Source organism: Labrus mixtus, chromosome 3 (genome assembly GCF_963584025.1).
Source record: "Labrus mixtus chromosome 3, fLabMix1.1, whole genome shotgun sequence".
Classification (NCBI taxonomy): domain Eukaryota; kingdom Metazoa; phylum Chordata; class Actinopteri; order Labriformes; family Labridae; genus Labrus; species Labrus mixtus.
The window spans coordinates 33,501,185-33,528,477 of NC_083614.1; the positions used below are offsets into that span (position 1 = coordinate 33,501,185).

The 27,293-nt window shown below is 42.4% G+C and overlaps 2 protein-coding genes across 3 annotated transcripts; one reads left to right on the top strand and one right to left on the bottom strand.

The window, feature by feature from the left end:
• The first annotated feature begins 525 nt into the window (after positions 1-525).
• On the top strand, positions 526-19,484 carry rhpn1 (rhophilin, Rho GTPase binding protein 1). 2 transcript variants are annotated; one of them, XM_061034647.1, is made up of 16 exons: positions 526-727; positions 884-973; positions 6,031-6,146; positions 12,275-12,403; positions 13,653-13,728; positions 14,491-14,568; positions 14,745-14,869; positions 15,107-15,273; positions 16,261-16,448; positions 16,531-16,687; positions 17,037-17,159; positions 17,253-17,447; positions 17,538-17,614; positions 17,722-17,868; positions 17,954-18,106; positions 18,199-19,484. In XM_061034647.1, the coding sequence occupies exons 1-16, from the start codon at positions 704-706 to the stop codon at positions 18,412-18,414; spliced, it is 2,061 nt and encodes a 686-aa protein (XP_060890630.1). In that variant the 5' UTR covers positions 526-703; the 3' UTR covers positions 18,415-19,484. The 2 variants fall into 2 exon arrangements, with proteins under 2 accessions (XP_060890630.1, XP_060890631.1); XM_061034648.1 differs by having other exon boundaries at positions 18,202-19,484.
• Positions 19,485-21,403: 1,919 nt separating this feature from the next.
• Positions 21,404-25,606, bottom strand: atpaf1 (ATP synthase mitochondrial F1 complex assembly factor 1). Its single transcript, XM_061034649.1, has 9 exons — positions 25,377-25,606; positions 24,437-24,545; positions 24,073-24,135; positions 23,740-23,802; positions 23,598-23,648; positions 23,455-23,502; positions 23,150-23,245; positions 22,937-23,044; positions 21,404-21,920 (listed from the first exon to the last, which is right to left on the bottom strand). The coding sequence occupies exons 1-9, from the start codon at positions 25,589-25,591 to the stop codon at positions 21,738-21,740; spliced, it is 936 nt and encodes a 311-aa protein (XP_060890632.1). The 5' UTR covers positions 25,592-25,606; the 3' UTR covers positions 21,404-21,737.
• Positions 25,607-27,293: the final 1,687 nt, after the last annotated feature.

A 27,293-nucleotide genomic window follows, 5' to 3' on the forward strand; every position in this document is an offset into this window, starting at 1 on the left:
ACTTTTCCATAGTCAATGTAACCTTTGATGCACAGTGAAGTCTGAAGCATTAAATAGGCCATAGATAGACCTACTCTGCGCTAAAAAGTGAGATTTATCATTTTAATTTCTACTTTCTGAACTGTAGAAAGTCCTGCAGATGGTTTTTTCCCTTAACTGGAAGTGTATTATATCCAGAAAAGTATAACCTTCGGAATCTCCGTATAAAATAAATTAAAAAACAATCATTTAAATTCATGTTTTCGTTCCCACGGGGAGGAGGAGGAGCCTGCTGTACTATCCTTTTGGAGCCCACACACACACACACAAGCCACAGCCCTGACGTTGCCGTAGCAACCGGCCCGCAGAGTAGTAGGGGGACGCCTCGAGAAACTTGTGATTGGTCAGCTCGAGTTGTCGTTCGGTATTAATCTTCCTTCTCATTGGTCAAACCATCTGTCCGTCTTTAAACCAGCAACGCGATTGGCCGGCTCCTGCCCGTACGGCCCCGCCTCCCTGGGTAAGCTCAGAAACAGGGGAGCGGAGCTGAGGAGGTGGCTGTGGTATCAAATTGAAATAAGAAATAAGTGGGAGCTAGCTTGTTTAGAGGGGTGTAAAAGTTTTTTACTTTTAACATACTGTTGGAGTCTTGTGTTGACTTGTAAGCTGTACAAAGTTGGAAGAGATGTAGGAGCTTTTTGGCCGCTTTTGTCGTTGTTTCACGATGGAGGAACCTGCGACAAGGCAAGTGGCTCGTAACCGTTAGCTAACTTAACGGCTCGTTTTGGGAATTTTTATTCAGTTAATCTCACATTAAGGGAATTGTTTTTACTCTAAAGGCTGTTTTTTATACGTTTGACTGAAAAGTGAGTTGATAAATGTTGCCATTACCCTTCACAGAGAGTCTGAGATGTCCCTGTCAGACGGAGCCTCGGATGACGACCTGCCGTTAACGTTACCCACAGATGGCAGTCACAGCGGGAGCATCCGAAAGGTGAGGCTGCACACACACAAACACACACACACACACACACACACACACACACACACACACACACACACACACACACTCCTTGAGATCTCTATATCACCATTGTGTCTGTGTAAAATCAAGAGGAAGGCAAATGCAGGAAAACGGACCAAATCCAGAGACCCTGACCCTCGAGGATGATAATAATAAATAATAATAATAATACATTTTATTTATAAGCGCTTTTAAATACCGTTGGGAACCGGAGGGTCGCCGGTTCAAGTCCCGGTGCGGATCAAATATGGAAGTTGGTCTGGTAGCTGGAGAGGTGCCATATCACCTTGCCTTGCCGCGGTGCCCCTGAGGTGCACCAAAACCCCCTTCCCACCATCAGCTCAGCGCCCGCTGTGGGCCGCTCCGTCACTCTGACATCTCTCCATTAGTGCATGTCCATAGGATCCTGTTTCTGCATGTGTGTGTGTATATATCAGCTACAGTGTTGCATGACTACAGAGTGTAACAACTGAAATTTCCCCTTGCATGGATCAATAAAAGTAAATCTTAAATCTTAACATAAAGGTGCAGCGACAGATAAACAGAACACACATCACAATCATAGATTAAAAGCTTGTTTGGAGAGGTGAGTTTTGATCAGTGATTTGAATGTAGAAGGGTCAGTGCAGTGTTGAATGTGTGTAGGGAGTGAGTTTCCAGAGGGAGGAGGCAGCTATGGAGAAGGCTCTGTCCCCCCAGGTTCGTCGCTTGGTTCTAAGTGAGGGTGATGATTAATTTAACCAGGTATGTCCTATTGAGATTAAGATTCCAAGGGAGATCCTGCATGGCCGAGGCAGTCAGCAGCAGAAAACCACAAAGTTACAGACAGAGACCCAAAGATAGACGTAGTACGATTTACAAAAACACTCAAATTTGCATTAAAAGAGAAAAAAACATCTGGGAGTCAGTAAGGCTTAAAACATCGACATCCTGTAGAATCTCCTTTCAAGTTTTTCATTTTAGATTTAAAAACATTTAAGGACACCAGCTCTTTGAGTTTGAAGTCGATCTGCAACAGATTCCAGGCTGAGGTCCTGAAAATGCGAATATTATTGTCTGGTTCTTTTCTGTGTGATAAAAACACAGATAGTGTAGGAGCAGATCAAGACTTGCCTTATGTATAAAGGTGTACCTGTCCTAGAATATTCTATTTTATCCACATTATTAGAAAAAGACAAAAAACCAGGGATACAGGATATTGGATTTTTGCCGATAATCGAATATGCAGATATTTTCAAACTCACTTTAGCCGATGATAATTTAAGAACAACTTATTTATTGTCACTTGTTGTAATTTTACTCTTATTGTGACAAGCTTCCCATGCCGTTATGAGGGCTACAAACAGCACTGTAACAATCTGATGACTGACAGTGAGCTCTGTAGTGCACAGAATAAAAATGGGCCCCTTTAATGTGGAGTTTATACTTTCAAATTAAAGGAGCAGTATGTAACTCAGACACCTATCGTTTAAAATGGGTACTGCAGTCCAAATTCAAAACATTTCAGAGAGTTGTCTCCCCCCGCCCCTCCTCTCTAGAGTCGATGCTCACACAGGTCACCATGTGGTGGACTCTGAAGCTTCAGTGTTTATCCAGCTCTGCATGGGTCTGTAAACCTTTCTGTGTTCTAACCTCTCTCCATTTTTCAAAAGCATCTCCAATATTGATCCTAGTTTGAGCACGTTTCTGCTCGTGGAGCTTATTAGAAACATGCAGAGGCTTTTTAGGTCGGGTACAATCACTTCTATCTGAACCACTTCTCTTGACCGCTTCCATCGCTGCAACACCTGTTGACCTGATAACTGCTCTCATATCTGACAAACTGAGGGGCGTCCAAAACGGCCGTGTGGGGGTTCGCCTTAAAAGCGCCTACCTTCTCTGGTCCAAACAAATCCAGAGCATTCAGGAGCAGAATCTAAAGTTAGAAGGAGGACATACTGGCTGCTGCATTGTTGTCAGAGAAGCACTTCAACATAGCATGTTTCCTTAATGTCCTTTTTGTTTGTTTGTTGTTTTGTTTTCCCCTCATAAGCTGAAGCATTTTGAGGGGAAAAACACATCTACTCATTTACCGCATCTCACAGAGCATAATATATAATAATCATGGTATTATCAGTTATGGTTACCTCACTTTTGGGAAATTAGACTCCATTAGACACCATACTAAAAAACACTCTTTCAAAATCTAATTTACACATTTCTTTATGTATCTGTTTACGACAGAAACACAATGGACAACGAGGACAGAAAATAGAAAGTGTCAGTTAGTAATGCAGTTATTGCAGGGGCATTTCAAATATGGATGAAAAACACTGAGGCATTAAGGGCACACTAACACTAGGCCCAGTTTTCCCATACGGCTACTTTACTGACTTTATGTTTTATTTTGAGTCATGTTAGTCAGATACAGACAGAACACTCCGGGATTTCTTGATAATGAAAGCTGTCCATCTTGTGGATCATCGCCCATGAGTTTCAGAGATTTCTATAGAAATACATTTTATTGATGACATGTAATGAACGCTCATGCAGCGACTGGCAGTGGGTCTTCAGCGTCCTTTGTCTTTTGTTCTTTTATAATTGGAACACCCGAATCTCCTGTCTGCACAACACATTTACCTTTCTAGGTACCAATAAAGAAACCTTGAACCTCTTTTAAAGCTCTTGGCTTTTTTTTAAAGGAATTCTCAATCAAAACAAAAAAACAAAAAGATGACGTGGAGGTTTGGTGTCATAACGCACTCCTTAGGCATGCATTAGAGGAGATCAGCAAAGAGATAAGACGCACCATTAAGTCCACAGGGTTTCCCAACATCGGCACACGATGAAAGCACCTGACAGAAGCTTAAAGAATTTGAATATTGAGTGCCGAGGGATGTTTTTTAGTTTGTTTTGGGGAAATATGGATTTCAGACAAGGTGCCATGAATTAGACACCTCACTTCCTGCTTGTTGTGCATTCACATGTTTGTTTTCTATGGCTGAACATTAAAGAGTCATGCTCAGAGACAGTCACCAGGACATCTGAGGTTTTTTTTTTTAACTTAAATGCACAGATGTCGATCCGCCTCCATCCTCTGTCTGTGAGAGCAGAGGTGGGAGCTCGGCCAGAAAATCTAATCCACACAGGCACTCCGAGGATTACTTTGACGTACGCATGCTAAACAAACAACTTAACTGGGTGAGAGGGAAAGAAGAAAAAAAAGATAGAGGGAGAGAGAGTGTGAGAAAATGAGGATCTGTACACAGGGGAAGGAGAAGGTGAAGAAAGGAGGCTCAGGAATAAGAGAAGGGAGTATGCTGAATGTTTACTCTGCAGCTGCTTTATCGGCCATCTAATGTACATGTGTTTACCTTCTCAGAGTGAAACAGAGGTACATTCTATGATAGTTTGTGGGTTTAAGTGAGCAGTTCTTTAACAATCAGCTGTGGGAAGCTGAAATGAAATCAAGACGCTCGGACATTTAAACCAGGTCCTTTTTGTGTGAAACAAATGATCCCTCTGTGGGAAAGATTCTCAAACTGGGTGATTCCCATGTTTATCATCCCCACCACTCTCCTCCTCCTCTTCGCACTCAGTGTCATCACAACCTGACACGCTCTTTGACACACCCATCATCTTTGGCATGCTTTCCTTTGTGCCCTGAAGTAAGCCTGTCAGAAAGCTCTCTGTCCGGGGTGAAGTGTAAGGCCACCAATGAGATGTACTATTAAAATACTATGGGTTTCTGAGTAGGGATTAAAGGGAATTTCTTCCACGTTTTTATTAAGATGTTCAAGCAGTGTAATGGTTAATTCCTCAGCATACTATATTGAGCGATAAAGCCGAGGTATTTTGCAAGAGGAGCAATTTTGGCATTGCTCACACGTAGGACTGGCCGATAAGGACCAAGATTCATATCTCAAGAAAAATTTTTTTGTAATGAAATAACAAAAACAAAGTCCGTTCTAAGTTAAATCCACATGGGCAAAATGTCAACATGTACATACAAAGTTACTGTGGCCCCCGCTGTGGGCAGCTCCTTAAATATAACAAAACTAAGAAAATATTCCTTTCTTGCTTAACAAAGTACAAACTGTGTGTATTTAGTTTTGTAGGTGGTTTTTCAGTTTTGCTCAGGGAGGAAGAGAGGCGGAGCAGAGTGAAGAGGGAAAGACAATCGCCCTTTTCAGATTGCTTTATTTTGTAAAAGTGCTGTAACTACTTCAGTCATTATCACATCTTTGTCCAGTCATATTGATTCTGCAATGAGGGTCTGTGGATTCACATTGTTTTCGGCGTTGAGGAAGCACGGCACGGCTATGCTCCACATACACACACAGTCAGACATGCACACACACAGCGCTGCACTCCCCCGTCTGTTACTACCTCCAAAGGTGATACAGATGGGGGGAAACTTGCTCTGTGATCAATACAAGCACCAGTTTCTGCACCTGGTACTGCCTAAAATATGGTTAGTGGAGGCGTCGCCAAACAGCAGTTTGTTTTAAAGCTGGTGCTCAAGGGCGACATCTACAAGATCAAAGAGTTGCACATTCTTCCTATATGTAATACCCAGACTAGACCAAGTAAATTCACCGTGTCACAGTACCTGTTTGAGAGTCACGTTTTATCTCTCTAATTAACTTGAACTGATCCTCTGATTGTCTTTTCAATCTGCAGCTGTCTGGGAGAACCTCAGTAAACCTGGCTGTAATTTCACCAGCATGGGGGATTCCTTTATTAATCCTCAGCTGGTTAATGCTATCTCTCTGTGAGGCAGGAAGATTGAACTATAACTAGGCCATAGCTTGTCATTTGTAATCTATACTTTCTAAATCAAACAATTCAAAAGGCGACACATTTTGAAGATATCACGAGTTGTGAGTGAGGACGGTCATCGGGTGATTATTTGTATTCTTCCTCTGCAAAAACACAATATATCAGAAAACAGTTAAAGTAGAAGTGGAATTCGATCCACTAGCTCTTTCAGTAGCAAGATTTGCCGCTTTCATTCATGTATTTTGTGTTCTTTATTTTGTGTGCAGGGATGCGATCCTTTCGCTCAGACTCAGCGCAGTAAACTGCAGCACCGACGAGCTCGCATCAACCAGCAGATCAACAAAGAGATGCGCATGAGAGCCGGGGCAGAGAACCTGTTCAGGTGAGTTGCAGGGTCATGTTTTTCCATAACTCAGAGCATGATGTTTGTGTTGTTCAGAACAATGTCTGGTGAAGTCCAAGTTAGGCTTTAATAGCTGTGGACATGTCTTGAGTTCAGTTTCACCTGTTTAGGCACCTAGACCTTGTGTGTCGGCTCCGATCTGTTACAGCTCCATGCGCCCTCGTCCGTCAACACCCACAGGCTGCGCACGGAGAGCTCAGCCGGACAAGCTGGAGTGCCGAGACAAAGGACTTCCCGCGTTTATTATACAGATTCTCTCGCGACAGTGCAAGATAATACGATGTATGTCATATAAAACCGCAGAAAACCTTTATAAACACATCAACAAACACACATAAGGACTCTTTCGGTTCTGAACCGTCGAAACAGAGGCTTTAATTCTGAAAAAAAAAAAAAAACAGATTTAGGGAAAACGTGGGCAAAGTTTCAGATCCTGAAGTAAATGTATGTTGGAGTAATCCTAGGATAAGTCTGCAGATGGTGCTGAATAAATTTAGTCATTAGCCTGCATTTAGACAAAAACGGTGGTAGACTGTTTGGTAAAGACACCTTGTGTAGTGCTCTTTTGATTGGCTCATTTACAGTCAACAAGTGACCAGTGGAGGTGGGAACCACGACTCGCTGGCTGTGGGTCTTTACTTCCGAACTTTCACTGTAAGCTGGGAGCTCAACTACTGTACTGTAGCTAGTAGGAGTGCAAATCTACAAAGCGAAATAAGACGGTACTAAAAGAGCAGCACAGCTGCACAGGAACTGCACATTGTTGACTTTGCTGAATGCAATAGAAATCATCACGCAGGAAGACATTTTAAACGTTTTTCCCTCCAGGAGACCCCCACAAAACAGACTGTGTCTGATGTACCGGTGTGACTTATATTCCAGATTTGATGGTATTTTTTTGGACTTTTAGGGAAGTCTTTTAGATGATGAATGCTTCTCTGGTCTCTTCTGTGTTGGTTTGTCTTTGTCAGCCTGCTGGCTCTGTCACATTTGTGTTGGTGTCCTGTGATGGGAAAAGGTCAGAGATCGCTGCCCTCCAAACTACACACACAGCATCACCCCCCCAGTTTAATGGCTCTGCTTGTGTGAACACACATGTATTAGTCTCTCTGCTCGGGTGTCTTCTCTTAACATCGTCTATTTCTCCTGTTTCCTCTCCCTAATTTCTGTACAAAACAGTAACTGACCACAGGATACTTTTACAACAACAAGTCCAAGTTAGGCTGCCTGGCTTGAGTTTGAAAACGTCCATTCACACAGCAGCATACATGAGTTTTATTGGTGAAGAAATGAGGTGGAAAAAAAGAAAAGAAATGGTGGCAGAACTTCAAAGTATTCTCTCTGAAAACATTAGCGTCATCTTTATCCCCTCCAGTTTCTCTTCATCTCTCTGTGCCTTTACTTTCTCTCTCTCCCTCTCTCTCCTCAAGTTTTCAGACTCTTCATGTTTCTCACTCACTCAGACGTAGCTTATTACACAGGCTTCAAGTTCACATTTAATATATGTGCATACATTAGGTCTACACTTTTGTTGTGGTGGCTTTGAGAACATTTGAAACATGAATAGACCACTGTGTCAAACTCCCTTGCAGTGAATCTGCTGCCGCTCCTTTAACTCATAAAGATTCATCTTGGGAGTACGAGGCGGAGGAGGAGAAGGAGGAGTAACTTCATTAAACCAGGGAGCTGCTTTCTTCCTCCTCTGTGGCGTCGTGTCAGAATCTAATTAGATCAACACAGAAAACAACAGCGTGTTTAATTAAAGGACACTAAGAGCACCCCTCAGTACTATCCCAGGACTTGCTCTGCTGCAGCTGATAAGATTTCACATTATAGGATGGCTGGATATTACATATTATAAGCACTTACAATGATTATCACTGTAATTTATTTGATGTTTTACTTTATTCTTTACATCTACAGGAAAAGTGAAAAATACCCCCCATACAATTAATTTAAAGAGTCCAATCTAACATCTTAAAATCTGTGGAAAAGGCCCCAAAACCCTTACTTTACAAAAGTTCAACCTGTGTTCAGTTGTCTGTCTTATATAATGCACGGCTCAAATACACACGTCTGCAAAAAACGCCCTCACTCTCTCTCTCTCTCACACACAATCTGCATCACCGACAAACACAAGCCAACTAGAAGCTAAATCATAATAGTCTGCAGATATTGCCTGCCTAAGTGTCTGTCATGATCAGAGGAGAAAGACACATTAAACAAGCATGCCTTCTGTTGCCATGGAGATTTCAGACGCTACCTGTCAGTTTGTGCAGGTAAAATCAAGGGTGGCGGGGGGAGTCCTGGAGTCAGGGTCTCGGCTTGTGGCTCCATTGTCACTGTGCTAATTTTATGCAGTAGTATGAACAAAAATTCATCCGACCTGTCGGGAGCAGCTGATCAGGCCGTGCTCAGCTCTGCCTCAGCGTACACTGCACGACCGAAGACGTACGACTCAAGAATCAAGTCCAAGTTGGGCTGAAATCAGACAGTGTACACCCGGCTTAAGATCCTCTTTTTAAAACCAGAAACAGGGGTTACATTGATCTCCTCTGAGCCTCCACACTCTGTTGTCTAAAGCAGCAAATCTACATTCAAAATATAAAAGTTGTTGGTCCACTTCTGCTTCTGTCAGTTAGTTTATGTTTGTTTGTACTTTGTTATTTCTTATGGTAAAAGTGTGACTAACCATTGGCAGTGGAGTCTGGTGGGCTTTAAGAGATTGATGTTACGGATCCTCTCTGTGTTTTCAGATACTAAGATTAACAATGTGAGCTTGTCTGTGGCGGGAATAAAACTTTCAGTAGGCGTTCCTCATGAGACACATTTTTGCCTTTAGATTATATTGCAGCCATTACAGCCTGTCTCACAGACGTCGCCTGCTGAATCAGTCAACTGGGGATCTTCCAAAACTTCTCGTTCTTATTAGTCATTCAGGTTTATTTTTCTTTCTTTCTCTTCAAACTCCACTTTAGACAGGATCCAGCCTGTTGTTGTAAAAGCTGATGACTCAGTTCAGGGGAAATAAAACAAGCGCTCCTGCCTTTTCTATTGGGACGATGGGTCACAGAGACAAAGAGGACCCCTACACAGCCCGCCGGCCTGTAATCAGCCGGCTTTGTGTCCGCCTCCCGTCCTGTTCCCATGCAGAGATTCCCAACAGAGCAAGCTCATCCCCCACTTATTTGTCTGGCACCGTCAGACCTTTTTTTTTTGTTTCTTCTATCCTCCCCCTTTCCGGTCAACTGGAATAGTCCACACGCACACACACACACACACACACACACACACACACACACACACACACACACACACACAAAGGTTCTTGCTTTCATTTTCACTTCACTCACTCTGAAACTGTTGTAGAAATGGGTCGTGGTATGGGTGACAGTGGGTGTGAAGTGGACGGGGGTAAGGGGGGAGGTTAAGATGCTAATTACTGACAAGTAACTCAGGAAGATTGGTGATTGGCTGATGGAGACGTCATGATGCGAGCTGCAGGTCGTGTTTCTCAGTGGGAACTCAACTTAATCCTGGTACTCGTGTCTTTTAGGTCGATAAATACAGTTCACAGCTTCTCTCATACTTCATGTCAGTGCATAATCAAAAGAAGAAAGAGTTATATTTTCCCCTCAAAAGCTGAAGAGTGGTGTGCGTGCAAGTGGCTTTGTGCATGAAGGGGATATTTGGCAGCCCATTTAAAGCTGACTAATCAGATTGCCCTTGGCTTGATCCTAGATATAGGTGTGTGTGTGTGTTGCTAGCATTTGTGTGTGTGTGCAACTAAGGAAGGGAGGGAGGGAGGGACTGATGAAGAGAGAAGTGAAGCTAGAGTGGTCTAACTGGACAGATTAAAATTATTCCCAGGAGCTCAAAGGTGAGCTTCAGTAGTGTGTTTGAGCCGTGCTGAGTCAGGCATTAAACAATCACATCTCTGAGTTTCTCCGGAGGTCACTGAGGGTCATGACAGAAGCAAAATAAATCAAACTTTTAATCTTAAATAATTTCATAATTTCATACAGATGTTATGATAATATTTTTCTTTCCTCAAGTCGATTTTAATACCTGATCTTATGTCGGCCGTTACAAGACACGGTCGATATTGTTCCTGTTGACAGATATAGGCAAATAATGTGGCATGTCATTGTCTGTAGCCGGCGTTAATTTGTTGTGCCAAATTTTATGAAATGCTGGCATCTAGTACACCTGACTACTGAGTCAGAGAAGAGGTTTGTTATCGGGCAGATGAAGTCACCTGTTGGACAAACTCTGACTTGTTCTTATTGTCAAACATGAGAGAAAATGTTGGCATTGTGGGAGTCTTAAGGCCCTGTCAGCCCCAGTCTGCCTTTTTTTGGCCGATTTGACATATTGAATCGGTGTCGGTTGGCGCGGTTGGTGAGAGGAATCTCTCTGATTGGCTGTTGGGAGGTTTCATTTCTCTCCAGCTCTCCTCTCAGGTTCAGGAAAGCCTCTTGAGCATGTCTCTGTAGTCTCCATGCTTTCACCCATTAGTGCGGTTTCTCCTTATTTGTCTCCTCCGCCTCTTCTTTTCTTTTTCCACTAAAAGACCAAGAGCTGACAACGCCAGCGCCATTTTCAACTTTTTATCAGACATTATTCTCCATTAGTAGGCTACCTATAATACGAGTGGTGAGCGACAGCGGGGTGAAAATGGTCTTCTCGTATCATAACTACGGACTACCGCCCCCTGCTGGCATGGAGAGTTATTTCCTCTCACGCATGTGCAGTACACGCAGGATGTAGTCTTTGCGGTGTGTTCAAGTGCAACTTTTTGGCAAAGACAAAGGCGTCGTGAGGCGACGACACAGACGGCCTTCGTCACCACTAGTTCTTTCCCGTCTGCTTGGTGTGTCAGGGCCTTTACACCAAAAGAAGTCTTGAAACAAACATCAGCACCTTTTCTTAGACACAAATAACTTTTGCATGAAGGCTAACACGAGCTTAAAATCCTGTGAACGAGATGTTTGAAAAGTGTGCATATTCATATTCATCTCTCAGTTGTCTTATCAGTCAGTAAAGTGTTAATTTTTGGCTGATTTGTTTTTTTAACACAGCTATGTCTTGCCAAGATTTCCCTCTGCCCTTGAGACCTTATGTGTGTCTTTACTCCCCGGATCTCCCACCTGCTGCTGAAACATCAAATGACTCATCACGACCTTTAATCTTTCTCTTTACCCAAACTCAAACTGAAGACATTGTTGTGTCTCTCTTTGTCTGTTTTTATTAGTACGTCACAAGAGTAGATGATGTCGCTCCTTTTCTTCTTTCTTTACACAAACTTTGCTTTGTCCTGTCTCACTGAGCCAGCACAATCCAAACATTGCATAATGAAGGGGTTTTTTATCTTGTAGCACATTTTCAACACAGAGTGTATCATCAAGTTACCACAGCATCCCAGCGATGCCTCAGATTTACAGGAACACTGTGTGTTTTAAATCTCAGGTACCCCCCTCCCCCCCAGCAGTGTGAGCTGGCTTTACTCAGAGCTAAGACCCTCCCCTCTGAGACATGAAGAGGAGCAGAGTCAGACGAAGGATGGGGGGTGGAGTAGGGGAAGGATCAAGACAGACTTTTTACAAAAGAAAACTCCACTGCTTAGTGCCTTTATGACGTCATTAGGGGTAGGGATCATGAATGTGTATTCATATTGAAACCCTTATCGACACTCCTGAACAATCCGAGTCTTAATCAATACCACTATTGATACTTTATAATCATTTGCTCGGAAAACAACAAAGTTTTCCACCATATTCCCGCATATTCTCTCTCCTGTAATCTGTGTACAGCTGCTAATGGCTCACATACCAGAAACGGAACCCAGTGGGGCAGGATGCCCGATGGGGCAAAACCGTGGTGCTGAGCCGACCTTGAACACATCATAATGTAACCTATGTCACTTTGTTTAGTTACACACAGCCGACGTCAACACAGATTTCAACATTCGATTTCTATTTTTTAAGGGTTAGGGTTAACAGGACTTATCCGGGTCTGTAATAAAGTTCTCTGTTGCCACGTAAAATAAATTGTGCTTGACTGATGTGTAACTTTGTGTGTGTGTGTGTGTGATTTAATATCTGCAGAGCAACGAGCAACAACAAGGTGAAGGAGACGGTCGCTCTGGAGCTCAGCTTCGTCAACTCCAACCTGCAGCTGCTAAAAGAGGAGCTGGAGGAGCTCAACAGCAACATGGAGGTCTACCAGACAGACAGGTAGACAGCTCTCTCTCACACACACACACACACACACACACACACAACCACACACACACACAACCACACACAACCACACACACACACACGCTCTGTTTTTTTTATGCTCCAAAAATTCCAGTCCACACTCATTAGTCTAATGAGAAGTATAATTGGAGAAAGCAGCCGTCTATGTCATGTCTGTATTCTCACTAAGCCCTGTGTGTATGTGTTCTTGATTTTCTATCTTTGTGGGGACCAATTTGTTATTTTTAGATCTTGTGGGACATTTTTGACAAGTGAGTGTCGGTCCATATAGTGATCAAATATAGGAAGTTCAGTAGTATTATTCAAAGACAGTGTTTCCCACTAAAATCTAACTGAATCTCTGCATAGCCCTCTCATGGGCTTTGCTATTGGTTAACCTTTCAAGGCTCTGCCAGAGTTGAAGATAGAGTCCCTCAACACACACGCCTCCCCAAGGGGTGCGGGTATCAAAGGTCAAATATTTTACTCTGTACATATATACTGTCCCCAAAACATGTCTGCGAAGTTTCTTTGACCACGCCCCCTCTCTGGAAGCGCTTGGGTGTCTTGCTCCTTCTCCTATTGTTTATAGTGAGAAGGCAGACTCAGAGGGAAGAACAAACACCTGTGTGTGTGTGTGTGTGTGTGTGTGTGTGTGTGTGTGTGTGTGTGTGTGTGTGTGTGTGTGTTTTTCCCTTGCTGCCCGCCCGGGTCATGGGAGGGATCAATCCCTGATTAGACTGTCATTAAGGACCCTGCGGCGTGTGTGCGTTGTTTGTGTTTCATTGTGAATGGGATGGGGTGGGGGTGCGGGTGCCTGTGGGCGGATGGGGGGGGGGGGAGTTAATTCTCGGCTTTAGCTTTGCTTATTAGCAGGATGAAGCACTGAGGTTTAAAGGCCAATAGATAGGATAGCAGTGCACTCCTGACGGTGAACCCTGTGTGTTTACACGTTTGTGTTTACCTTTATTCTATGAAAAATTACACACACACACACACACACACACACACACACACACACACACACACACACACACAGTTTTAATGCATAGCTGAAAAGTACAGAAATAGATTTGTGGGATTTTTAGATCTGGATTGGAGTAGAAGAAATAAAGAAGCTGTTAGCCAGCTAAGAGTTAACTGTTAGTGCTTTGACAGGGAGCCCAGCTATAACAACTTTATGAAATACTTTCATAATAAAAACTGTGTAACTACCTTAACTTCACGCTGCGTCTTTTTACAGTGAGGCTATCAACGTTCCCATGATCCCACTCGGATTAAAAGAAACCAAAGAGGTGGACTTCACCCTTTCTGTCCAGGTAAAGCGTTTATATTTCTCAGATATCACATTTATCATGCATTGAGAGTGAAGTGGTAAAAATGTAAGTTTGTCCTGTTTGTAACTTCTCCCGTCTACTTGGGAAAGAACAGGAACAGTTCAGCACACACGCAGACTTGATCCAAAAAATAAATCCAGTGAGAGTTGATGTTTAAAGCTTTTGGTAGTTTTATTGCAAATACATTTAAACCAAAAAACATATGTATTGGCTCTAATGAATAAAAGCATGTAATGGAAATGCCTATCATTAATGACGGTATGCACTGTGACCCGTCGTCTTCCCGGGTACGCTCTGCACACTATCTCATAGACTTGTGCCTCGACACCTGTAGAGGGTGCACATGAAAAACTAATAACAAATTAAATGCAGAAAAATGAACGAATGATGCAAATAAAATCAACTTACATGTGGCATAAGAATGCATTCGCAAAACTGGATTATTCCCATCATTCCTTGTGTGAGAAAATGTGACAAGAAGTTACTTTTCATCACATTTTGGCCTTTAAACTTAACATCATGAATAAGTTCTGTTCAGAGCTGAATAATAACTTAAATAATATTTTTTAATTAATGTGAAAACTGAGCGATGAGGACATCTGAGATGAAGTGATTTCTATCTTTAAAGTTGATTTGTTAATGGCCAAGATGAGCTGATATCTCAGGTCACAGTTCAGTGAATTCCTCTGCAGTGTGTTTTATTTTAGAGAGAATACTTACAGTGTCTTCTTTGTCCCCTCACAGGACTTCATCTGTGAGCACTACGGCGAGGACAGCTCGCTCTACGACAAGGAAGTCAAAGAGCTTATGGAGCTCAGACAGGTTCATAAACCCACTCATAAAACTTCAGACAAAACAAAACTTGATCTAGTTTGATCTGTTTTTCATTTAGAGAAGAGAAAAAGGGCTTTTACAATGTTTTCAAATACCTAAAATAATCCTATCAGAAACTTGTGGTGTCCCCTCTGACATGTATTTATGTGTCGTTTGTGGACCAGGCCATGCGTACACCCAGTCGTAACCAGGCCGGCCTGGAGCTGCTGATGGAGTACTACAACCAGCTGTACTACCTGGACCAGCGCTTCTTCCCCCTTCACAGGAACCTGGGTGTGCACTTCCACTGGTAGGACACAACGAGCACTTAATAATGTAAAACCTGGAGGGTATGAGACCCTGCATGAAAAGCATTGAAGCCTTATTGTTTAAAAGAACTTATCGAGGGGAACAGACTTAGTTTAATGAATGATAGCTTACCCTCTGGTCTGATTACACACCTTACCTTAAGTGACTGACGGCTGGGTGAATGACACAGAAACAGGATGCATTAAGACTTTTTATATCCTGTGTTTTTGTTTTTCAGGTATGATTCTCTGACAGGCGTCCCGTCGTGTCAGCGCACGCTGGCCTTCGAGAAAGGCAGCGTGTTGTTCAACATCGGTGCTCTGTACACACAGATCGGGGCACGGCAGGACCGCTCTGCAACAGCTGGCATAGACAAAGCTATCGATGCCTTTCAGAGGGCTGCAGGTACTGAAACACAAACGTACCCCAACGTTGCTCCAGCGTTAAACCTTTGTTTTGTTGAAGCACACAGTCACGATGAGAGATAAAAACGACTGAGACAGTTACCTCATCTGCTATGAATATTTACATTTTTTAAGTTAAAGTTCCCTCCAAAAAACACGGCTAAAGCGATGTCTATTCGCATGGGATTAGTATAACACGGGGACCTCTGGTCATTTAGGAATTACCCCCCCAACATCAGCGAAATCACACAGAATAAATGAAGCCTGTAATTTACTTATTTACTGACGTCTGATTGAAAACATTGAGGAGCTGCATGTTAACCACCTCGTCTCCGGGGGCAGCATCACACTTTACAGCGTACAGCCTGCCAGACTTTCATGACAAGAAGAGGTTAACATCTGGTACACTTCAAATGAAATCATTAATAACTGAATAAATAACTTTGAATGCTGTCCAAACCTTCGTTTACAATGTCCAGCACTGCCTCAATTATTATGAGGGGAGAAATGAGCAAAAAAGGCCTCTAACATTCTTAAAAACAAAAATACCACGCCAAATTACTGAAAGCTGATTGGGATGGTATTACTTTTATCAGAGGAGCTCTGTGTGTGCTGAAATATGGTCGGAACCATGGAGTTTTGACTACAAATCACAGAGATTATTGATTTGAACAGGATAAAAAAAACCCACAGACGACCTCGAACAATTATTACAAATTACCAGAGGTCCCGAGGTAATACTAATCCTGTGTTAAAAGGGTTTAAGGCAGCAACTAGTTGTCGTTTTGTCATCTTAGTTTGAAAAGACGGAAACAGAGTGGTGGTCAGGAGAAGAGTAGAGAAGAGAAAACCCTGAAAATATTCAATAAACTGGGTACTACAGAGAAAAGCCCCCAAATTATCAGAAGGATCAGAGAAGTTATTCTGGATAAAATGCTCCAAATGAAAAATATAATAATGGAAAATGTGTGTTTGTGTGTGTCTTCAGGTGCATTCAATTACCTTAAAGAGAACTTCTCCAACGCTCCCAGTCTGGACATGAGCTGCCCGTCGCTCTGCATGCTGGTCCGGCTCATGGTCGCTCAGGTGCAGGAGTGTGTGTTTGAGCGCATCACACTCACCACCCGGGACACACACTTCACCTCCCAGCTCCGCCTGGCACAAGAGGCTGCGCGGGTGAGTGAGCACGCCTCTGGCTGTGTCGTGTTGATTCCTGCTGACCTCACTGTGATTCTCATGCTGTTTCCGTGTCCTGTAGGTGTCAGACGTCTACCTGTTAGTGCAGCAGACCATGACGCAGCCTCTGATGAAGGACTATGTCCCCTTCTCGTGGGCGTCCATGGTTCAGGTCAAATCAGAACACTTCCGAGCCCTCTCACATTACCACGCTGCTGTAGCACTCTGCGAGCACACATGTAAGTCACACTCACAGCTTTTCATTTAATTCTTCACACTGTTCAAGTTATATGAAGTTGAACTTAAATAGTCTCTGTTTGGGCAGCATGACATAGTGTGAATGTGCAAAAAACACTCTGAACATAAAAAGCTAGAAGAAGAAGTAAAAGAAAGATCAGAAATTCATTTGAATATAAATAATGAGGGACAAAAACACTTCTTTATAATCAATGTGGGGACTAACCTCTAACTCCACTACTGTTTACAATAACTAGCAGTGAAAATAGTTCCTCTTCAGATTCAATAACGCTGTTACAGTTAGAGAGACTTGTGTCATCACAGATTACCTTGTTGTGTCTTGTCCTCTAGTGTCTGCAGAGGACGGCAGTGATGAAGAAGCAGAGAAGGCTTTCCTCCAGTTCTACGTCAACGTTCCTGCAGAACCAACACTCATCCAGGTTTTACAGGATCCTGAAAAAAGCAGAAAGCTCGGTGAGTTCCTGTGTTGAAGGGATGTGTTTGTATCCAGTCAAAACGCACAGCAGTGGAGCCTTATGTTTGTTTTTTTACTCAACATGTTTGCAGGTAAAGCTCACCTACGGCGTGCGGTCATCAGACACGAGGAGGCCATGCGTGTCCACAGTCTGTGTAAGATCCTGAGGAAGATGGACATCCTGCAGGACGTGCTCTGTCTCACACACAAACGCTCTTTGGACAAATACTCCGAGCTGGACAGGGAGGACGACTTTGACGAAACCGCAGAGGCTCCAGAGATTCAGTGTAAGTACAGAATCTGCTTTACGACATATCGATAAGATAATCATGTGTGTTTTTGTTCATTTAAGAGATTGTGTTTTCTTCTGCCGACAGCTCAAACACACCAGAAACCAGACATCACTCCCCCCAACTTCTCCACAGTCCAAGTTTCTGATATCTTCCAAAGGCTGGTAAGACCCACTTGTATGAGAAGTCTGATGTAGTGACTGAAAACACAGCTCTAATTCAGACATCATTTAAAGACTGGAGTTGAAGATGACTGTTCTCTGTGCTGCAGGGGCCTCTCTCAGTGTTTTGTGCGCGAGCTCGTTGGGGTCCCGTGCGTGTGATCTGCCTGCAGCGTGGAGAGGGAGGACTGGGTCTGACGCTCAGAGGAGACTCCCCCGTCCTGGTGGCTGGAGTGGTGCCTGGCGGCTGTGCAGCAGTGAGACAAACTCCCCAATAAGATTTATACATATCAATTAGCAAAGCTGTTCTCATTAGATTTGACTCCTTTCCTGTTTGTGCAGGAGGCTGGACTGAGGGAGGGAGACTACATCGTAGCAGTAGACGGGGAGGACTGTAAATGGTCCAAACACGGCGAGGTGGTCCAAATGCTGAAGAGCTGTACTGACAGAGGAGTGGAGCTCAGCGTGATCACACTACACTCACATGACACACAGGTAAGGCGCAGCGAGTGTATGTGCGTTTGACAGCTCGGTCTGTTCTTGGTTTTGTAGCTAACATGATGTTTACCTGTGTGTGTGTGTGTCAGCAGGTGGACAAGAGGACCATCATGCTCTCCCTCGGCAGTGATAAAGAAAACACACGGCAGCAGCGTCTGCTCGGAGCAGCCAAGGGCCAGAGCTCTGCCTCCTTGTTGAACTGGAACAGGAAGAAGAAGAGGGAAGGTAGCGGGCTCACAAGGAGATTAGGAAGCACTTTTAGTTTGTCCTTTGGAAGCCTGAGAGACACTGAGGCCATGTACTGAGAGCAGACTGCACAGGAGCCACTCAGGGAATCACAGCGGGAGAGCATGAGGTACGGCAAGGTCTGCATTCAGACCGAGACACACCAGCAGAGGGCGCTGCTGCAGAGAGCTCTGAGAGAAAAGCACTACAATGTACCTGACTTCTTTTCTTTGACTGCAGCATAGACCGATATATCTGGCAACTTTATGTCCAAAAGAACTACATGTAAGTGGCTCTGTGACTTCTTTTTCTTCTCAAAACTGAAAGAGGAGCTTCATGTTTGAATAATCAAGCCTCAAAGGAGCAGCTGAACCACTCTGCCTTGGAGTCTAAAGGTGTGTTGAGACTCGATGTAGAGACTTGAGTTGGTGTGAAGGTGCGAGGCAAATTGGGTTGAAAGTGTTGAACATGAAGTCTTTGGTTTATTTTTGTACCAGCGTCTGGTTTAAAAAGTATTTTCATCACACTAGCCAACAGACCCGAGTGTCGCTGCCCTCAGCAGATATTTTTGTGGTTTCATCAAGTCTCAGATAACCTCGAAGAAATGACGAAACATGAGACTGACAAACTGTTGCGTCTGCTTTGCTCTGTGTCAAAACGAGGCAGCTAAAAAAAATGTGCATTCATTCGATAGAAAAAATTACCTGTCTGTTTCTTTGAGTCTTTCTTTCATCATTGAAAGAATCAGCCGTGAACTAGAATCAGCTTATAGTCGATCTGTAGAGGTGGTTCATCAGCTGTGACCTGAAGTAAGTGTTCAAACCAGACGCCCCGCTATTCCTACAGGTGAAGTAACAATAAGCACCGCCTGGGGAAACCCGGGGTTCATAGAAGAAAACCTGCTTTATACCAGGTTAGGTTCACAGACTCAGTTACCATAGTAACAGACTCAGAGCTAAAGTAGCGGTCACATGCATAAGGTCTATTGTCGTTACTGATCTTAGAGAATAAAGGTCACCACCCCCTCCCACTCGCTCGAGGTGAATCTCCTTTATTTTTACAAAGCTGCAGAATCTCTTTGTAAAAAAAGGCATTTAAAGTAATGAGTGCTGTCCAATAAAAGAATCGGACTACATAAGGCAGAACGCTGTGAAAACAAGCACCACACATATTATCATCCTTTTATTTCCTCGTGATGCTCGAGAAGAAGGAGACATCTCGTCTCATGAACATCGAGCACCACAGTCTTTGTAATCCGTCTTCAGTTTGTCGGTCTCGATAAGATGCTTCATGATGCAGCTCACAACGTTTAAAGTGAAAACTGAGATCATTACTGACGGCGCCATGACTCTCCTTTGTGTCTTATTTCCTCCTCTGTGGTCTCTGAGGTTTCAGACGTCTGTACCAGTCTCCTGTTAGACCACTGAAGTGCTCCAGATTTTAGATTAGGATCATCCGCTGATCCTCGACTCTGTACGTTACTAACAAGCACACAAGAGGAAATATTTCTGTCTCATTGGATGAAGAGGTTTCATCAGAGATTCTGCCATGTTATTTTTGATGCTCTGTGAACATTGACCAGGACAAATCTCCTGTTGAAGACGTAGCTGTGATGTCATGTTTGAACACTTTGAGAGGTCGTGTGTGTGTTTTATACTTTATAAACCATTCTGAGAGTCCAGCCACTGTACTGTACGTCGCAGTCAGCCAACGTTAGGAGCAGTTATGATGATAGACGAGGACGTTAGTGGAGAAATGTTGAATGAACTTTTTGTAAGATTTTGATACTGTAGCACACATTGTGAGAATTGTAGCACGTTATTGTTTGGTCAGACTAAAAATGAATTCTGTGATGTTGGTTTTTTTTGTACAGCATTTGTGCCATGTTGGTCTGTCATCAGAGTACGGACAGTCAGAGGGGACAAAATACTTTTTATTCATGTGACAACCATGTTATATGATGCTGTATTAATTAGGGCCACTGTGGGTTAAATGAGACATTTTTTTTTGTTGGATTTAATGTCAGTTTGTATTTTTTTTCTTCTCAAGTTACAGTTGAGAAACAATTTGAAATATTTTTCTTGTAAAATTTACACAAGTTTCTTTTTAGTTTTCTCAACAATGAACGACTTGATTAAACTGGATTCTTCTTTTTTAATGACATTAATTGAAGGTGGTGACATTTTTTTTTAAATGTAAAAATCAAGATTCTTATTTTCTGAGATTTTAAACGTATTAATAACTTCCAAAAAACAATTTTTGGGGGGGCTATATAGTACTTTATCAACTTTACTTCAACAACTTTATCCTCTAATATTCTGAGTTTTTTCCTCGGTATAAAGCCACCCTGCCTCCATCTTCTGTGTGTGTTTTCCCTTCAGTGGTCCTAATACGGTACAAAACAGTTCCATGGTGTGACATGTTAGTTTAGATTTCTTGTTTTCATTGAAAAGGTTTTAATATCAGTGTTGATCATTTATGCCACGACTGCAGACGAGTCAGACTTTGAATCTTAATAAGGATTTCTGACTTCAAAGACACACATTTAAAAAAACTCTCTGTCTAATGTGTGTGTGTGTGTGTGTGTGTGTGTGTGTGTGAAGACGAATCATGTCAAGTGTTTGACTGAGTATCTGACCATCCCTGAAGCGCTGCGTCTCGGCTTTTGCACAGTGTGTTTTTTTTTTTCATGTGTAAATACAATAAAAGTAAAAAATGAAACATCAGTTGCTTTTATCTTTAACTTGAGTTAAAAACTGAAGTCAGGAGCGCTGGTAGCCTAGTGGTTAGTGTGCACGCCCCATGTAAGGAGGCTGTAGCCCGGGTTTGAATCTGACCTTGGCTCCTTTCCTGCATGTCACTCACTCTCTCTCTCTGACTCTATCCCACTGTCCTCTCTCTAAAATGAATGCATAAAAAGCCCAAAAATAAATCTCTCACTTAAAACTACATGAATGCTGCCTTCAGGTGCTTCTCAAAAATATCGTACTTCCCAGTCGCAGTTATGACGACATACACTCAAGCCCTCTGGTCTGAGAAAAAAAAAGAAACTAATATGGACGCTGCAAGTAACTCAGATGATTTATTTAAGGTCATGTGGGTTAGCCGGGGTCGCTACAGGGGTCATAAAGTCTTTGTGTTCCGGCTGGGATACAGCGGGGGTCATGGATGATACATTGGATTAAATAAATGACGACGTTATGAGGTGAGCGAGTCCAGGACAGAGTTTGTGAGAAGATGCTCTTTTAGATACTTTGACCTAAATTCAAACCGGTGTGTTCTGATGGAGACGTCTGAGCAGACAAACACACATCTCTCTCTCTCTTTATGATTTAAAGTATCCGTCTCTTCTCTGGGGATCCAGCAGCACGCGCGAGCTGCTTGGCGTCTTAGGTCCGTCTCCCTACGATCCTCCGGTGGCGACCGCTGAGCCCAGCCCGCTCAGCTCCAGCTCCGCTATCACCGACATGTGTTTGAAGTCCGCAGGGTGGTGGTTAAATGTCTCGACCAATCGGAACGTCTCCTGCCTCTGCGTGCCGTAGAACAGCTGCACCTGATTGGCCAAACACTGAGCCTGGTGGACGGTCTGTGGAGAGGATAAAGGAGTCTTTGAAGAGATACCAGATTGTTCTGAGGACATTTTAAAGGTGTCATCTTGTTTTTTTGTGAAACACTGATCAATGTTTTCTGACATTTTACAGACAAAACAAAACATTGATGGGCCGATGGTAGCCTAGTGGTTAGTGTGCACACCCCATGTACGGAGGATTTTAATCCTTCAAATGGGCGGCCCATTTCCCGCATGTCATTCCTCTCTCTCTCTGATTTCAGACTCTATCCACTGTCCTAACTATCCGCTAATTAAAGGCACAAAAAGCCCAAAAAATAAAAATTAAACTCCGGTGGCTGGGAAGTGTGAAAACACTTTTGCAAAGCTTGAGACAAGTGTACATTTTAGATTTAAAAAAAAATATTTTTTCTAATTCATTGACAGGATGTGAAACACTTTAACAAGCACTGAGGCAAATTTACAAAAAGGACAGAATCATGCCAGAAAGGAAATGTATCAAATGTCGGAGGTGACCTCAAAGTGACTGAGTGAGCGGTCAATTAGTAATATCACGTAAACTGTGTCAAGTGGATTCCACAAAACAGACTAAAACATCATTCACTCACAATATTCTGAATCATGTTTGGTAAGGCTGAGTGAGTTGTGCAATAGCCTCACGGTGTTCCCAGTGTTTCCCACTCATAGACGATACCTGGGCGGGCCGCATAAGTATATTTCCGACCAGTTTTATTTTTGTATTTATTCATAAAATTGCTGCGCAAATTAAAGAGAGAGAGAGAGAGAGCGGGAGAGAGTGCAGGCGCGCGAAACATCCTCACTGAGCTCACTGTATTTGAAAATGTTACTGAGCCCTCAGCTTTGTAGAAAGGATGACGATAGAAAGGATGTAGCTTCTCAGAAATTATCCAAATACTTCTTTGTCCTTTGAATCTACCAATGCTGAAATGTGTCTTAACCTTAAATACATATAAAACATGCTCTCTGCAGCAAGGTGAGGTCATTCAGGTGAACACAGCAGCCAGAGGACTTACGATGCACTTTGGGTCCATCTCGGCCGTCATGAGGACCACGCCCTTCTCCTCCTTCAGGTCCGGGTAGTGGTAGAGGATCAGCTGACTGGGAGCGTTTTCACCGTGCATCTGAACCCCAACAGGAAGAGACAAAAAAAAATACTGACTGAACATCTTTTAAAAAAAATAGCAGGAACGAGAAAGAAACCACACAGAGTCAGGTTACAGCTTTACCTGCATGTTGATGAGGGAGGTGAAGTGGAGCTCGTGTCCCGACCACTGACCCAGGAAGAACTCGTAACCCTCCTTCTGAGGCAGAGCGTAGAGGAACTGAGGGGGGAGGATAAGAGAGAGAGGGAGAGGGAGAGAGAGAGAGAGGTCAACATGTTGAAACAGGAAGTCGCTCCATCATCACATTATTCATACTTTTCAGTTGTTGCCGTCGTCTTCAGACTCGTTCTCTGCAGCGCTTAGTTTTAGTTTATTTACATGTTTGTCTCTGAACATGTTTTGAGTGTGAGCTGCTGCAGGGATCTTACCATCTGACAGGACTTTGATCTGCTGACAATCACATCGTAGATCTGCGTCTGAAATCCAGAAGAAGCCAGGTCGTTTATCAAAGTCAGAGTGTGTGAGGGTGGACATCGAGATCAGGACAAACAGGATGTTGTGTTGAACTCACCGGGATGGCAGCGCTGACCGTGTCTTTGGTCGAATAATATTTCATCCAAAGCTGAAAAAAAAAAAAAGAGCACAACATGGTCAACAAGAAAGAGGAACATTTAAACTGAAACTGGACTGAAGGTCACTGACACACTCATCACCTGTGTTATCTCCTCCCCCGTCATGTCCTTGATCATCTCCAGGTTGAGGATGGATCCCAGCGTCTGAACGACACAGCACAGTGTCAGTGAACACTTCTACACCGTCATCACAGTGTTTAGGGTTTGACTTTGTGGGAGTCAGACAGGAAACAGTTCAACACTGAAAACTGTTCATTGAGGGAAAATTTGGTTCAAATATGCAGATTTCAAAATATATTCTGGATGTCGCTGTGAAGGAATTCACACCGTTGTGATCCAGCGTGGTTAAATAGCGCTGTATGCGAAAAATAACCCCGCCCCCCAGAGGTGAAAGAAAAGCTCCGCCTCTCTCACCTTGTTCTTTGTGAAACCTCCTGATGCTCCATCACTCGCTGCCTTCTTGTCTCTTTCCTCTAACTGCAACAAAAATAAAGACATCACATTCAAAACTCAGAACAAATCATCTCTCATCCTTCTCCATCAATAAGAAAATAAACACAAACATACGGGAGAGTTATTTACAAACAATAAACGTTGTTTTGACCGCCCACTGAGACCAGTTTGAGATTTATCAGAAATGTTTGACACTTCTTTTGACTTTTTATTTTAATTTCTCTGTGAACATTTTTTTTTCTGTCCTGCGTGGATCCAGACGACCCCCCTTTTCCAAAATCGAGACCGCACTAGCCCCGTCTGAAAAGGTCGACTGATACTCTACCTCCTTCTCCATCAGTCTGATGAACTCCGCCTGCTTTGAATGTCCGAGGACTTCCTTCTTGGCCTCATGTCGGTTCTCCAGTCGGGCCTTGTACTCCTGTGGTTTGGCACTGAAAACAACACACACAAATCCAAATTAGAAAGACGACAAAACCCGACTCTGAAACGTCCTGATGAGGGTCTGCTGGTCGTTTCCTCGCAGTAGAAACTAAAGGAGACTTTGTTTTCTTAAGGTTGTTGCTCTTTAACTTTGGGTCCGTCTCCCACTGGAGCGGAGAACTGAGAACTCTGTGGACATAAGCTGTTAAAGACACATGTGTTTAGGCTTGCCTTTCTTTAAACTGTATTATGTAATTATTTGTATTTAATATATTTTTTATGTATCTTATATCGTGGAGCACTTTGTGACGTCTACTCTTGAAAGCTGATGTAGAAACTTTTCTTAATTACATAATTACAGAACAAAAAACAGACTTTCCCCTTGCAGGATCAATAAAGTAAATCTTAATCTTAATGAAACATGATGTTTTTTCATCCTTTAGACTCCATTTATCATGAAATTAAATCATTTTTCTGGCTCTCAGGAATCTATATTTGTTTTATTGTCTTACAGTTCAAGATCAGTGAGATAACTACAGATCTCGTTGTAAAAAGCCTTATTTCAGAATTAAGATTTACCATGTAATAGGTACTCTTAAAGGCGAAATATATTTAAAGTCAACAGTTCATGTAAATATTTTAATATGTACATAGACTGCTAAATAGTTTAAATGTTACCCGAATTGAAGACTGGCTCATAATGTTTAGGATTCAGTCTTGTGAAATGTTTTGTGAAGTTAGTAAACACGTTAAAAATTAAGGTTAACTTTAAAACGTGATATTTTCAAACGGAGTTTTGCTGTCATTAGCCGCTGTTAGCTGTTAGCCGTTAGCTCGCTGACCTGCGCAGCTTCTGGATCTTTTCCTGGTACTTGTTGTAGAACGGGTTCTCCTCCACATCCGGGTCCTTTCGCAACGAGAAGGCTCGGAACTGCACCGGGACGACGCCCGGGATCATCGGCCTGATGCCGGTGGCCCTGACCGCTAACATCCCCCGGTACAAACATGACATTTGTAGCACGGCTGCCGCCATCTTTCCATCGCTGCCGTCCAGCATCTATACCGTTCCGGCGGGGAACAAACGTCATACATAGGTTCCGGCCATAGGTTCCGCCAACAAAAATGACGATATGAAAAACTAAATATTTGTGATAATTTAGAATTATAAAGAATCTCCTTACCCCGTTAACTGTTTTTTTTCCTTTTGTGGAATGGTCTTGACGAAACGATTAAACAAAGTATGAATATAATGCAATTTTAAAAAATGTACAAAAGATATATCTTTGAAAAGTACAAAAATGAGGAAGGAGAATGTAAATCTCACAGCTGTTAATGGCGCCTGTTCATTTTGTTCTTTTTTTGTTTGTTTTTGTTTTTTTCTGTTTTTCTTAATAGCTTGATTGGAGTATTTTTTTTGTATTGTCCGTTTAGTTTATTTTATTGGATTTTGCATTTGTTAATGGTGAAGAATGGGGGTAGGACTTGACAAACCTAGGCTTCTTCCTATCCCTTTTCGAACCAGTCAATGTGTATTATATTGAAATTGGCTTTTTTAATTCTTTTTTATTTTATACAGATTTTTTTTCCATTTGTTTATTCATTTTCATTTTCATCTATTTTCTTTTAATCGTTCGAAATAAAGAAAGAAAGAAAAAAAAGAAAGAAAAAGAAATTAATACTTTTGTTGTTGTTATTGTGTTTTGTGCTCCATTCCATGTAGAGCCAAATTCACTTAATGTTGTACATTAATGTAAATGTTTTTTTTACTTCAATAAAAGAAAGAGAAACTTTAAAACGTACTTTAAAATATCAGCGCTGTTTACTAGGCTTGGTATTAAAGCCACAAACCCAACTAATGTACAATAGTTTAGTAGTTTAAAAAGAAAATTAAAAATCATGAAGAATAATTACTAAGGTAATTAAGTTTCTTTAAAAAAAATATGTAGGCTAACTGTGTTTCTGTAATGATTTATTTTTCAAAATTGTTATGATTGTGTTGTATCAATATGTACAGCAGATCAGGAGCAAAGGAAAGAAAGAAAATGTACAGCAGATCAGGAGCAAAGGAAAGAAAGAAAAGAGAGAAATAACACACTTCATCAAACCAAATAACAGTTTTGGTGGATTGTATAAATAATTATTAATGTTTAATCAATATAAGAGTAATAAAGAATATGCCTTGGTTTGAGATTTGTCATTACCTTGTTCCACCACTAGAGGTCACCGCATGTCTTTATGAAGAGCTGCATGAATATCTTTACATGCATATGACCCTTTGTGTGTGTGTGTGTGTGTGTGTGTGTGTGTGTGCGTGCGTGCGTGCGCGTGCGTGTGTGCGTGCGTGTGTGTGTGTGTGTGTGTGTGTGTGCGTGTATGTGTGTGTGCGCTCTGGCAGTAAATTTAATGAGATGTGTGTGTCCCCTGATGACCCTCTTGAGTGCTTCTGTGTTTACCTTCCACAGCCAATCATTTTTCAATCACTAATCAATACACAAATCAGCTGGGAGCTGTTCACAGCACACGAGTCCCAGCAGCAGAAGATGATGATGAAGATGATGATGATGATGATGATGATGATGCGGGCGCTGGTGTGTATTTGTGTATGTGTGTATATTCATATCACTGAATGTGCTGCAGATTAAAGCATTTTAAACCACACTTTTTTTCCATGTTTTTGTTGTCCAATAGTTTGGATTGGGCTGAAGAATCAAAACTTAAAATGTTAGAGTTCTGTAAAAATATAAATATCTGGATCTTGA

Excerpts from the sequence above, each read along its gene's own strand:
- rhpn1 (XM_061034647.1), top strand. The coding sequence starts at position 704 with ATGGAGGAACCTGCGACAAGGCAA. Across the intron at positions 16,688-17,036 it reads AGCACTCTGCGAGCACACAT|TGTCTGCAGAGGACGGCAGT; the intron begins GTAAGTCACACT and ends CTTGTCCTCTAG. Across the intron at positions 17,869-17,953 it reads TGCCTGGCGGCTGTGCAGCA|GAGGCTGGACTGAGGGAGGG; the intron begins GTGAGACAAACT and ends CTGTTTGTGCAG.
- atpaf1 (XM_061034649.1), bottom strand. The coding sequence starts at position 25,591 with ATGCTGGACGGCAGCGATGGAAAGATGGCGGCAGCCGTGCTACAAATG. Across the intron at positions 23,803-24,072 it reads GAGGTTTCACAAAGAACAAG|ACGCTGGGATCCATCCTCAA; the intron begins GTGAGAGAGGCG and ends TGTGTCGTTCAG. Across the intron at positions 23,503-23,597 it reads CGGTCAGCGCTGCCATCCCG|ACGCAGATCTACGATGTGAT; the intron begins GTGAGTTCAACA and ends TCTGGATTTCAG.